At 41.2% G+C, this 12,314-nt stretch overlaps 1 protein-coding gene across 1 annotated transcript in view; it reads left to right on the top strand.

Moving 5' to 3' along the window:
• The first annotated feature begins 771 nt into the window (after positions 1-771).
• The window catches only part of ATG14 (autophagy related 14), a 35,830-nt gene continuing 24,287 nt past the window's right edge, over positions 772-12,314 (top strand). The window contains exon 1 of the mRNA XM_021701477.1: positions 772-1,023. Within this exon, the coding sequence (XP_021557152.1) occupies positions 803-1,023 (221 nt within the window). The 5' untranslated portion in view covers positions 772-802. The remainder of the gene's footprint in view (positions 1,024-12,314) is intronic.

Consider the following 12,314-nt stretch of genomic DNA (forward strand, 5'->3'; position numbering starts at 1 on the left):
CTTAATCCTCCCACGCACCCTATTTACCTCCACAGAAAGTGATTTGGAGTAATCGAGTTAGGTTAAATTCTGCCTAGTTCAAATTCTTTCTCAGAGCAAGGTCCAGAGTAGAAGACTGTTGGACATTAATTTAAAATTCAGTTTTCAGAAAGATAACTTTGATTTCCACGTTTAGCACGATTGTTTCCACTTGTTCGCTATCATCAGTAAAGTACTATCAGATTCCTGTTAAAGGTATGGTTCACCTTCACGACGTTGGGTAGGTACTGTATCTCCATGTAATAGATAAGAACACAAGCACAGAGAGGTTAGGAATTTGACCCAAAACACAAACCTATAAAGGAGGTGGGTGAGCCCAAATACAACCTTTCTCCACGACCCAGCCCCCTCACCCGACTTTGCTGTACTTTCAGCAAATTTAAAAGCACCCATAGCGAATTAAAGAAATTCACTGATTTTGTTCCCAATCCGTTTTCCCAGAATCCCTAGGGCATCGTATTACTATTTCTTGCACAAGCTTGAGGCGTTAACTTGTAGCCCTGGCATGATCAAGAGAATGATGACATTTTGGCTGACTCGCCCCTCTAACCTAATTCTCCACGCTTCGGGCTGGCTGCCCCTCTGCAGGCAGGAAAAGCAACAGCGCCGCCCGCCCGCCTGGCCAAGAGCACGGAGAGGCTGGGCAAGAGGCTCGCCGGACCCCGCCCGCCCTCTCGGCGCCTCCCCAGGCCCCTCCTCCTCGCCCAGGATGCACCTGGTTGAAAACAAAATCCCACGTGACTGCCTCTGCTCTCAGGCCATCATGGCGTCTCCCAGTGGGAAGGGATCCCGGGCGCCGGAGGCTCCTGGCTGCGGGCCGCGGCCGCTCGCCCGGGATTTGGTGGACTCCGTGGACGATGCGGAGGGGCTGTACGTGGCGGTCGAGCGGTGTCCGCTGTGCAACACCACCCGCCGGCGGCTGACCTGCGCCAAGTGCGTCCAGAACGGCGATTTCGTCTACTTCGACGGCCGCGACCGGGAGAGGTACGGCAGCCGCCGCGGCTGTATTGTTTCTTCCCCGGGTGTCTCCTACCGCTCCGCGAATGGAGGTTAGAGCCTGGGGCCCGGGTCCGGGGCCCGGAGCTCCGCGAGAGGAGGGGAATATGGAGAGGGTAGCAGCTTTGCGCCGGCTCTTTGCTCCCGGGGGTCGGGGGTGGGGACCAGAAGAGGGAGGGTCGCGGTTTCTCCACTAACCCAACCGAGAAGAGTCTGACCCCACGGTGCTCCTGGGTACTAAAGGTAAGAGATAGATGGTGACCCTGGATAAGTCTTCCCCTATTGCTGTCATAGAGTTGGATTCTCGGCACTTGGCTGGACTTCCATTCAGAAGCTTGGTTTAAGCTTTACCTTCCAAAGCACATTCATTCTCTAGAGGAGAGACCAGGAGAGAATCAAATAACTAACTGGTTAAGGAGGATTCGGGCCATGGTGCCCTATGTCACAGCTGGACCTTGTTAGGAGACATGTTTATTCTGACGTGTGAACTAGGACTAGCTAGTTGCTCCCTTTCCCCCTCTCTGCCTCCGAAGATTATTTTGGACATTAAGACATTTGGCGATGTGTTTTGGCTTTATTTAAAAATCCAGACTGGGAGGCGTAAGTAAGGCCGTAGTTAAGAGAATTGAATTTCGGAGCATGTTTTGGCCTTGTTTTGAAATCTAAACACAGAGCTACTAGTCTCTGGTTAAGATAATTGAAAAATTAGGGACACCTGACCTGGGTGACTCAGTCGGTTGAGCGTCTGCCTTCGGCTCAGGTAGTGATCCCAGGGTGCTGGGATCGAACCCCGCATCGGGCTCCTTGCTCAGCGGGGAGCCTGCTTCTCCTTCTGCCTGCCGCTCCCCCTGCTTGTGCACTCACACACACTCTCTCTCTCTCTCTCTGACAAATAAATAAAAAGATAATTGAAAAATTAGTGTGATTAACTGCAGGATCTCAACTTTTGTTTCAGTGATTTAGTGTCATTGACAGTAAGGTAACTTTCTGAGAGTGAAAGTTCAGGTATTCATTTACAACAACCCAATACGTTTTTATCTCCAACTTACTGTTGAGGTAACTGCACAGTAAGTGCCTTGCCTTGGTCACACAGATAATAAGCAGAGGGACCGGAATTAAAATCCAGACAGCCTGAGTATATCATATATCATGCACTTAACCACAGGATTGTACAATCTCTATATTTGGAAACGTTTTGAGTTCCTAGTATTTCTCTGATCATAAATGGAGTTTCTCTTTTGGGTTTTGTGTGATATCTTTTTAGTTCATTACTGTGTCTCATTGATGCACTTGATGGCTTTAGAAATTGCTGGTGCAATAAGTGATAGCTTTCAAAATTAAACCGGTTGTTTTACTATAACACTACTAGGCATGAGATGGCAATGTCTAACTGATGGAGTTTATCAAAGGTGCAGTTCAGGCCCCTCTTCTCTGTCTCTCCTTTTTCCCAGATCCACTCCCATGATTTAAATAATGTTTGTGTGTTAAAGACTGCCTGTCAGACTTGTATCTCCAACCCAGACCTCTCTGAGATCCAGTAAGTAGCTGCCTACTCAACATGTTTCTAAATTTGTAATAAGTATCTCCATTTTAGTATGGCAAACTGAATTCATGGTTTTCCATGATAAATCTTTTCCTCCCATGCTCATCCCAACCAACCCAGTAAATGGTAACCTCATTCTTCTTTGATACAGGTCCAGAAAAACTGCCTATCCTTCCTTGACTCTTCTCCTAATGCCACCATATCTAATCCCATCAAGAAATCCTGTTTGCTCTTTAAAACCCGTCTAGGGGTGCTTGGGCGGCTCAGATGGTTAAGCGTCTGCCTTTGGCTCAGGTCATGATCCCACGGTCCTGGGGTCGAGCCCCATATCGGGCTCCTAGCTTAGCGGGGAGCCTACTTCTCCCTCTCCCTCTGCCTCTCCCCCTGCTCATGCTCTCTCTCCGTCTCAAATGAATAAATAAAATCTTAAAAAAAAAAAAAAAAAGACCTATCTAAATCTGACCCTTTCTCTGTTTCCTGGTCTGATCCACCAGAGGATTATTGCTTCTTGAGTCTCTGCTTCCACCCTTGCTCCCTTATAGTGTAATTTCCATCTTGCAGCTGAAGTAACACCGCTCCTCCACTCTTCAGATCTTCAGTCTTGCAAGGGTTTCCTGTTTTACCCAAAGTAAAAAAGGCGAAATCCTTAACAAAAGTTCCATATTGTCTATTCCCCTGTGATCTCTTTTTTTCCCTTACCTACTCTGCTATACCACCCTGGCCTCCCTGCCAGTCTTCAAACAGACGAAGAGCACTCCTGCCTCAGGGCCAATGCAGTCGTACTCAGACTGCCAGGAACTCTTTTCTCCCAGAAATCTTCAGGGTGGCTTCCCTTGTTTTCTTCAGGCCTCTGCTCAGATGTTAAAGAAGCTCTCTTTAACCATTTAATTAAAATAGTAACCTCCTTTCCCACTTAACCTGCTTTGTTGCCTTCCATAGCACTTAGCACTATCTTATGGTTTACATATCAATTTGTCTAACTGCCCCCCTCCCCACTCCAGTGGTGGAAGCTCTGTGAAGACAAAACTTTATCAGTTTTGTACTCTGCTTTATCTTCACATATTAGAAGCTTAATAAAGATTTATCGAATGATTGAATGACACTATCCCTTTTTCCTAAACTTAGTCTGATCCTAAACCATTTCATGATTATCCATCATGATCTATTTGTTACTAAAGCCAGAAACCTGGGAGTTATTCTAGACTTTCCCTTTTTTCTTATTCCATGTCTCCAAATCATTGGCAAGCCTAATTTGATTTGCTCCAAAATAGATCTTGAATTGGTTTACTTCTAGTCCAGACAACCATCATTTCTCTCCTGACTATTTATTGGTTTCATTTCATTTACCATACAACTCCTCCACACAGCAGCCACAGAAATGTAAATCAGATAATGTCACTGTTTTGTTTAAACTTCTCAGTGGCTTTCCACTGCATTTAGAATAAAATTCAAGCTCCTTACTGTGGCTTTATATAAAGCTTCATTTGATTTGTCTACTGCTTATCTTCTAACTTTGGCTGTAAGTTTGGATTCATGCTACATTGAATTGAATCCATACTCCACCACCTGCTATGTGATTTTGAACAAGTTTCTTACGCTCTCCTATGCTTGTTCATGTCCTTTTGAAAATGGGGAGGGGGAATCTAACTTCATAGGTTTGGTAGTGATGACATAAGAGCGTGCATTGAAGTACTTAGCATGATGTCTACCGTATATTAAGCACTCAGAAAATAAACTCATGCCATGTTCCTTCATACTTCTCCGTAGTCAGGAGCCTTCCATCAAATCCTCAAACATATGAAACTTTTCCACCACTGGGCCTTTTCCCTTGCTGTTCCTTGTGCCTGAACACTTTTCCTTCCAATTGCCACTTTGTCTTTCAAGTCTCAACTTAAATGTCACTTTCTCAGCGAGGCCTTCCCTGACCTTTGCTAAGGTGTACGTTCCCACTTCATCTCCCCTCCGCCACGCCATCGTTTTCTGTAGCAATGCTCAGTTCTTTCATGGTACTGAGCATGATACGTAATGTTACTTATTCAAAGAAGATACTTGCATCCAGAATGTAGTTGCATGAAAGCATGAATTCTGGGTTTGATCGGTGGGTCACCGGTGCGGAGTGGCAGCAGCGGGTGGTACGGGGGAGGCGTTTTGTTGAAAGAAGGGCAAAGCTAATACCACCGGAGAAACTGAGGTTGAAATTTTTTGCTACATCTGAACATTAAAGTGAATTTTCAGAAGATGGGTGTGTAATCATGGATTTCTTTTTCCGATCAAGCGGAAAAATGAAGAGCAAATACCAGAACCGTTCAAAATTTTTAGAGATAAAAAAAGAAACTTTAGGGTTCAGGGATGACAGGACTGCCACGGTGGTCTGCCCAGCCTGCTTCACTTCATTCCCCATCTTTCCCTTTTCCCAACTGTGCATTCCTTAATAAGTGGCATGTTTTGTTTTGTTTTCCTTTGTTCCCCAAAACAGTGCCCAATATCTAGTAGGATGTAAGAATCTCTTAAGACCCAGGACCACTGTCCTAATAGTCAAGTCATTTTTAATGAGCTCTCAGTGGGTACAGCTATTTGCATAAAATACCCTGGCAAGTTACAGAGGAGAAAGGTCTCTTGCTCTCAAGGAATTACACTTAATACTAATAAGCCTTAAATTGTGCTGGTCATAGCTTGATTGTGAGATATTCTACTGTCTTCAGTATTTATGAAAAATTTTGTATTCTCTGCTTTGCTGCCTTCAGACTCTTTTTCCTTGTGCTTTATTAAAAGCCCCTCACTAACTTCAGGAAAACACTCGGAAATAAAATACGGACACAGCACAGTTTAAAAACCCGTGTTTTATTTTTATTTGTTTTTTTTACTATTAACATATAATGTATTACTTCAAGGGTACAGGTCTGTGATTCATCGTCTTACACAATACACAGCGCTCACCACAACACTTACCTTCCCCAGTGTCCCATCACCCAGCTACCCCATCCCCACCACCCCCCTCCACTCCAGCAACCCTCAGTAAAAACCCTTGTTTAACCTCTGATTTCTCTTTGGTAAATTAGCCAAATTAGCTGTGCCTACATGGATCTTGAATGTGATAACATATATCAAAGTTCTTGTAAATTTATTTTTTCAGGCTTCATTAATAGACTAGCTGAATGTAAAGGTTTTAATAGTTGGGCAATTCAAAGAAAATTAGGTATCAGTGAACAATCTACCTCATAACAATTAGTTCCTTTGACTCCTAAGAAGGGAACATGGGTCTTCATATAATTTTGTGGACTAAATGAGTTTGGCAGATTGATTGAAAAATATCTAAACGAATATTTTGTTGTTTTTCTGTGGGAAGATTTATAATCTTGGTATCTTCATCAGCACTGTCCTGTCCTCATTTCCCACCTTGGCTGCAATCCTAAAACAATACCCACTTTTTTCTCTGATTTTCATCTGCCTTTTAACTTGTGTACTTCTTTAAGAGATGAAGAGGAATGATATTAGGCAGTCCTCTCAACACAGTCTTATTTGGATTTTGGTTAACATTTTTAAAATTACAGGGCTTTTTACAGGAACATAGTTTTCTGGATTTACATTTATTTAACACCAGAAATAATACTGTTACCCAATAACAATAATATTGTTAACTTGTCAAGTTAACTGACAAGTTAAACTTATCTTTCCACTCAAGACTGGAAAGAAATTGGTTACCAGTTTATGATAGGTATAGGAACGAGATGGGGAACATAATCTGAGGATAACCAGAGACTATAGCACCCCAGAAAATCTGCCTGCTGGTTTAGGAACCAGTTATTTTAACTTGTGGGTCAGAAAAGAAAGACATTTATAAGCATATGAATATTGCTTTTATAAGTAGGTTTTCAGGAACGATGCAGCATTATCTTCACTGATGAGTTTTAAGAATATATGTTACACTTCTACCAGGAAACAAATACAGGTGCTAAATAAATTGAGTGGTGGGATACAGGACAAGCAGAAAATTTTAGATGTTCCTGAAGATTTCAAGGGGAAGACACACCCAATATCCAAAAAATTATTCTTATTTTTTAAAAAGATTTATTTATTTTAGAGATCGTGTGCTCAGAGGGAGAGGGGGTGAGAATTTCAAGCTGACTCACCACTGAGTACAGAGCCAGACCCCAGGTTGGTTCTCACCACTGTGAAATCATAACCTGAGCTGAGATCAAGAGTCGGACACTGAACCGACTGAGCCACCCAGGCACCCCCCCAAAATTATTATTTAGATATTTCTGTTCTCCAGATCTTTTTGGTTGTCAGTCACTGTAGCCTGTAAGAATCTACTGTCTTGAGAATTCAGTTCCAAACCTACATTTGAATACCCTACTCAGCAGAACAAAAGCTCCACAGGTGACTAGATTCCCCATCTTTAGACGAGTTTCTCAACCTTTCTTCTGTTTGTGTCCTTCAGGAAGAAACTCAACTCCCATCCCATGCAGCTTAATAATTGTATTTATACCATTTTTGCATGTCTGCTAAGAAAATACAGCTTCTGTTTTCAGTCAGTATCTACGGCTACTCTTATCATTATCCTTTTAGAATGTATAAAAGGCTTTCACATTTTTTATCTTATTTGTTCCCTTCCACAAACCCATGAGATATTAACCTATTTTTAACATGAGGAAATTCAGAGTATATGTAACTTACTCCTGGGCTATGCTAATTCTTAAACTCACTTCCAGATCTGAACTTTATTTTTATATGTGGAGTTCAATTTAATGCATTAGTAAGATTAAGTACAAAATCACTCATTGCAATGAAGAAAAAGGGAAACTAGGATATATTATGTGCAAAGTTGCCTGTATCTTATGTTCGCATTTATCTTACTTAATCCTTGTAACCAAGTAGGATAAGCCTTATTCCTGTTTTATAAGTGAGGAAACTAAACAGTGCTTTGTTTCTATTTTCTTTTAATGACTTAACCTTCATTCCTGCCAGTAGAGTATATTTTTACCATATTTTCTCATATTCTAAGTATTCTAACATAAGATAAAAGAACCATCTTGGTAAGGATCATTTTTTTTCCCTATATTGCATTTGTCCATAAACATCATACCGTTGTATACCTAAAGAATTTAAGGAAGAAAAATTTAATGACTAGGAATTCTTACCATGTTAGTATCTTAATTGAAGAAATATTTAGTTCTGTAACCATCTCTGCTTATATAAGAGAGAGATCTGTGCTCTCACTTTTGCCTGGGAAACCCCACTGCCTTATTTCTAGAGCCAGAAATTATCATAAGTTCTTCTAACAAACCTGTGCCCAAATCAGAGATGGGGAAATCTCCACCACAGACCTAAAAACTGTTAGTGCTCATTCCCCCTTTTAGATTTAAGGAACCCAAGGACTATAATCTGTCTCAGGATACCTATGAATTTAGGTACTTTTAAGCGATTATGATGGTGTATTTGATCCTCTGAGGAGAAGCATGAGAAATTTTGATTGATTGGGATCTTTTTTTTTCTGACTCTAGATGTACATACCATTATTGTAGCAAACTTCTAAAATACAGAAACACCTAAAGAAGGAGAATTTTACCCATATTCTCACAGCTCTGTTAATAATTTGTTATATTTCCTTCCAGCCTTGTTGCTCTGCATATGTGTGTGTGTGCTTATAGATTTTTTCATTGGCATCATACCATATGTATATAGTGTATTGCACCTTTTTTTTTAACCCAGCATCTCATAAACACATGTTCATGTCTTCAAAAATATTATAATGTCCTGCATGGCAATATAGTATCATTTGATAAATTGTTCTATTGAACATTGTTTCCAGTTTTTGCTATTATGACTGATTTCATGATTGGTGCCTTCAGATACAAATCTTCCTCATCTCTGATCTATTTCTTTGAACTGCAATAACTGATTCAAAGGGTTTAATATTTTTAAGGCTCTCACCTCCACATTTGAAAGGTTATTATTTTTTTTTTTGCCTTTCTGAAAATTCATTAGTGTTTCTAGAACTCTTAGACTTTTCTGTTGTTGTATTCTTAGGCACAGTGTAAACTTATATTCCTAGGATGAGGGCAAGGACTGGGCAGGCAGATGGAAGGATTAGAGTTATTTTAGGAAAGGACATGCTTAGGACATATTAAATTCTCAAGTTGTGGGTGTTATGAGGATGTTAATTATCACCTAGAATTAGTAGCAGAATTAATAATATGGATCCCTGATAGAGTACACAGCCTGGTGCTGTCTTTCTGGTGGTATGGAGCAGATTTGTATGAATAGTCTGACCTGTGGGTAGATCTACTCAGTTGCCTGTGATTGTGGCCCTGCAACAGTGTGGAGAGACATGGCTCATAGTCCTAACTGATGCCTCATCAGCAGCACACCCCTAACCCTGTTATCCTACCTGCTGTGCTGAAATGCTTTCATGCAGGACAGCTGAGCTCTTTGCCTTGTGAAACAGCAGAATTCCCTTTGCCTGTCATGCCTTCCTTCCATTTGCAGAGCCGGCTCTAACCCATCCCCAGGTCAGCCCAGACAGGCCTGATGCCCTGAGCTGGGCTGTGTGCAGACGCTGGTACCACCCCAGCACTATGGGACCAGGGCCCCTGTTTTCATCAGTCTCCACTGCAGGGAGACCGTTTAAAAGTTAGTGGAAGGGGGTACTTTTTTTTTTTTTTTTTTGAGATTTTTTTTATTTGACAGAGCGAGAGAGAGCACAGGCAGGAGGAATGGCAGGCAGGAGGAGAGGGAGAAGCAGACTCCCAGCTGAGCAGGGAGCCCGATGTGGGGCTCGATCCCAGGACCCTGAGATCATGACCTGAGCCGAAGGCAGATGCTTAACCGACTGAGCCACCCAGGTGCGCCCGAGGGAGTACTTTTTTTAATGGGGAACAAAAAATCATAGTTGCAAAGTATGGGAGAATTTAGGAAACAAAGTCCATTTAAGGAAGTACTTTTTTAGGGGGAAAAAAACCAACTCTAAGTATGTAGGATTTTGGTAAATACAAGGCATTTTTAAATTGGGAGAGAAAATACAGTGTTGTAAAAGCCCCAGTGCCTGGTACAGGTTCACTGGCAGATTCCTTTCAGGAAACAATACAAAACTAGAGCCATTTGACGACAAGAATTGCTCAATGTATCTGCATAAAAGTTTGGAAAGTTCTGTAGAGCAGAAACACATGTTAGAAAGCAAAGTGAGAAAAAATAATTTCAAGATGTTGGAAAGAAAAATGGCTAATTTCCCTAATAATTCTTAAAAAAGCTATAGGAAAATGAACAAAAGACATAGGGGAACAACAAAAGAAAAGTAAGTAGCCAACAAGATAGAAAAAGGCGTTCAACATTTCTAATAGTGAAATAAAGAAAAGCAAGTGAATGGATTATGATCTTTGGGAGGAAGTGGTGGGAGGCCGATCAGTTTAGCAAAGACTAAAAAGAAGTGTGCAGTTTGGAGAGAGTGAGATAAAACAGGTTCTGTTACTCAACTGTTGGTGAGGTTGTAAATTATATGAAATGATTCTGAGGAAATTTAAAGATAACTGCCAGAATTTTGCATGTGAATACTTGACCCAGCAGTTTATTTATAGGAATTTCTAGAGAAAGCTAAAAGCTTTTAAAGATTTGTGCACTAGGCTATTCACTTACAACATTACTGATAATAGTGAAAATTTGGAAGTGATGCTAATGTTCATCAATAGGAGTTCAGATAAATAAATTATAGGATGTCCATTCACTGAAATTTCTGTGTATTTGTTAAAGAATGAAATTAGTTTGTATGTTCTGACATGGAAAAAGACACAAGATATTTTGTGATAAACCCCACTTCTGAAAGATAGTACAAAAATATTCCTTTCCTCCCTTTTTTTTGTATCCTTAAACCTAGTTTGGGGGCACATGGGTGGCTCAGTTAGTTAAATGTCTGCTTTCCGGCTCAGGTCATGATCTCAGGGTCCTGGGATCAAGCCACGGGTCGGGCTCCCCTCCCTGCTCAGCGGCGAGTCTGCTTCTTCCTCTCTCTCTGCCCCTCTGCTTGTGTTCTCTCTCTCTCTCTCAAATGAATGAATACAATCTTTAAAGAAAATCTAATTTGAATATGATGAGTGCATTAATCTATTTCTTGGAAACCATATTGAGAAAACGCAGAATTGTGGAATGAATTTATCTTTCCATGAGTGGTGGGACGGAGAATGCAGAGAATGGATGAGTGTGCAGATGAGCAGTTGAAATGCTGACCCAGCCACATTCCTTGATCTCATCTGCTGTTTAGCTTTGTTAACAGCACCTATTTTTAATTTCCTTCATGAAGAATAACATTACTCATGAAGTGTTTGATACAGTAGGAATTGTTGTCTTTTGTTTATTATTCCTGCTGGCAACTGTATATTTACATTTTAAGTTTTTTAATGAAGCCCAAGAGAACCAGCTCAGTATAAAGCTGGACAAGGTTGTTTGTCATCCCAGTTTGTTTTAGTGCAAAGTGGCATTTCTACAACAGATCTGAAGGGAGAACTTTTATAGCCTCTAAAAGCAAGATTTTATCCTCCATTGTCAGTCTTTGTTTGCCTGGTTTGATGAGTCTTGTGAGTTTGTCACCTCCTTCAGGTTATCAGAACATGAATCACCATATTGCCTCAGTGAGGTAGAAGTAAATACCACATTAGTTTCTCATTTTTGATATGTGGAGATGGAAGCATATAACAATATGTCAGAGAGTACACAGCTGCAGAATATATAATTAGATTTATTATTCTGGAAGATGTTTTGTTGTAAGTTGCCTCATAAATTAATGGATGAGTCTATGAGTTTGTCTACATCCCACACTGGTTTTTGAGTGTTTACTGTTTCATGCAGTTACTACCTTACTGGCCATTGCAGTGCTACTTGGTCTAACTTTCTGCAGTGATGTGTATCTGCACTGTCCAGTAAGATAGCTACCAGCCGTAAGTGTCGTTAGTGCAACTAAGGAACTGAATTAAAAAAAAAAATTTTTTTTTAAGATTTTATTTATTTATTTGACAGAAAGAGAGCACAAGCAGGGGGAGTGGCAGGCAGAGGGAGAGAGAGAAGCAGGCTCCCTGCTGAGCAGAGAGCTCCTGGGGCTAGATCCCAGGACTTGGGATCATGACCTGAGCCGAAGGCAGACGCTTAACCGACTGAGCCACCCAGGAACTGATTTTTTTTTTTTTTTTAAGATTTTATTTATTTGAGAGAGAGAATGAGATAGAGAGAGCATGAGAACGGGGAGGGTCAGAGGGAGAAGCAGACTCCCCGCCGAGCAGGGAGCCCGATGCGGGACTCGATCCCGGGACTCCAGGATCAGGACCTGAGCCGAAGGCAGTGTCTTAACCAACTGAGCCAGCCACCCAGGCGCCCAGGAACTGAATTTTTAATCTAATTTGAATTTAGTCACACAAGTATATAATATCACTTGATTTGCTTTTTTTGTTTAACATACATTATACATTTTCAGTGACTGCCTATTAAATGATAGGATCATAATTAGAATATTTTATCCCTCCCATTTTTTTCTCTTTTTAAAATTGAAGTATAATTAACTTACAATGTTAAATTTTTTTTATTATTTTTTAAATTTTATTTTATGTTGGGTGCCTGGGTGGCTCGGTTGGTTGGGCGATTGCCTTCAGCTCAGGTCATGATCCTGGAGTCCCGGGATCGAGTCCCGCATCGGGCTCCCTGCTCAGCGGGGAGTCTGCTTCTCCCTCTGACCCTCCTCCCTCTCATGCTCTCT

Source organism: Neomonachus schauinslandi, chromosome 9, assembly GCF_002201575.2.
Source record: "Neomonachus schauinslandi chromosome 9, ASM220157v2, whole genome shotgun sequence".
NCBI classification, from domain to species: domain Eukaryota; kingdom Metazoa; phylum Chordata; class Mammalia; order Carnivora; family Phocidae; genus Neomonachus; species Neomonachus schauinslandi.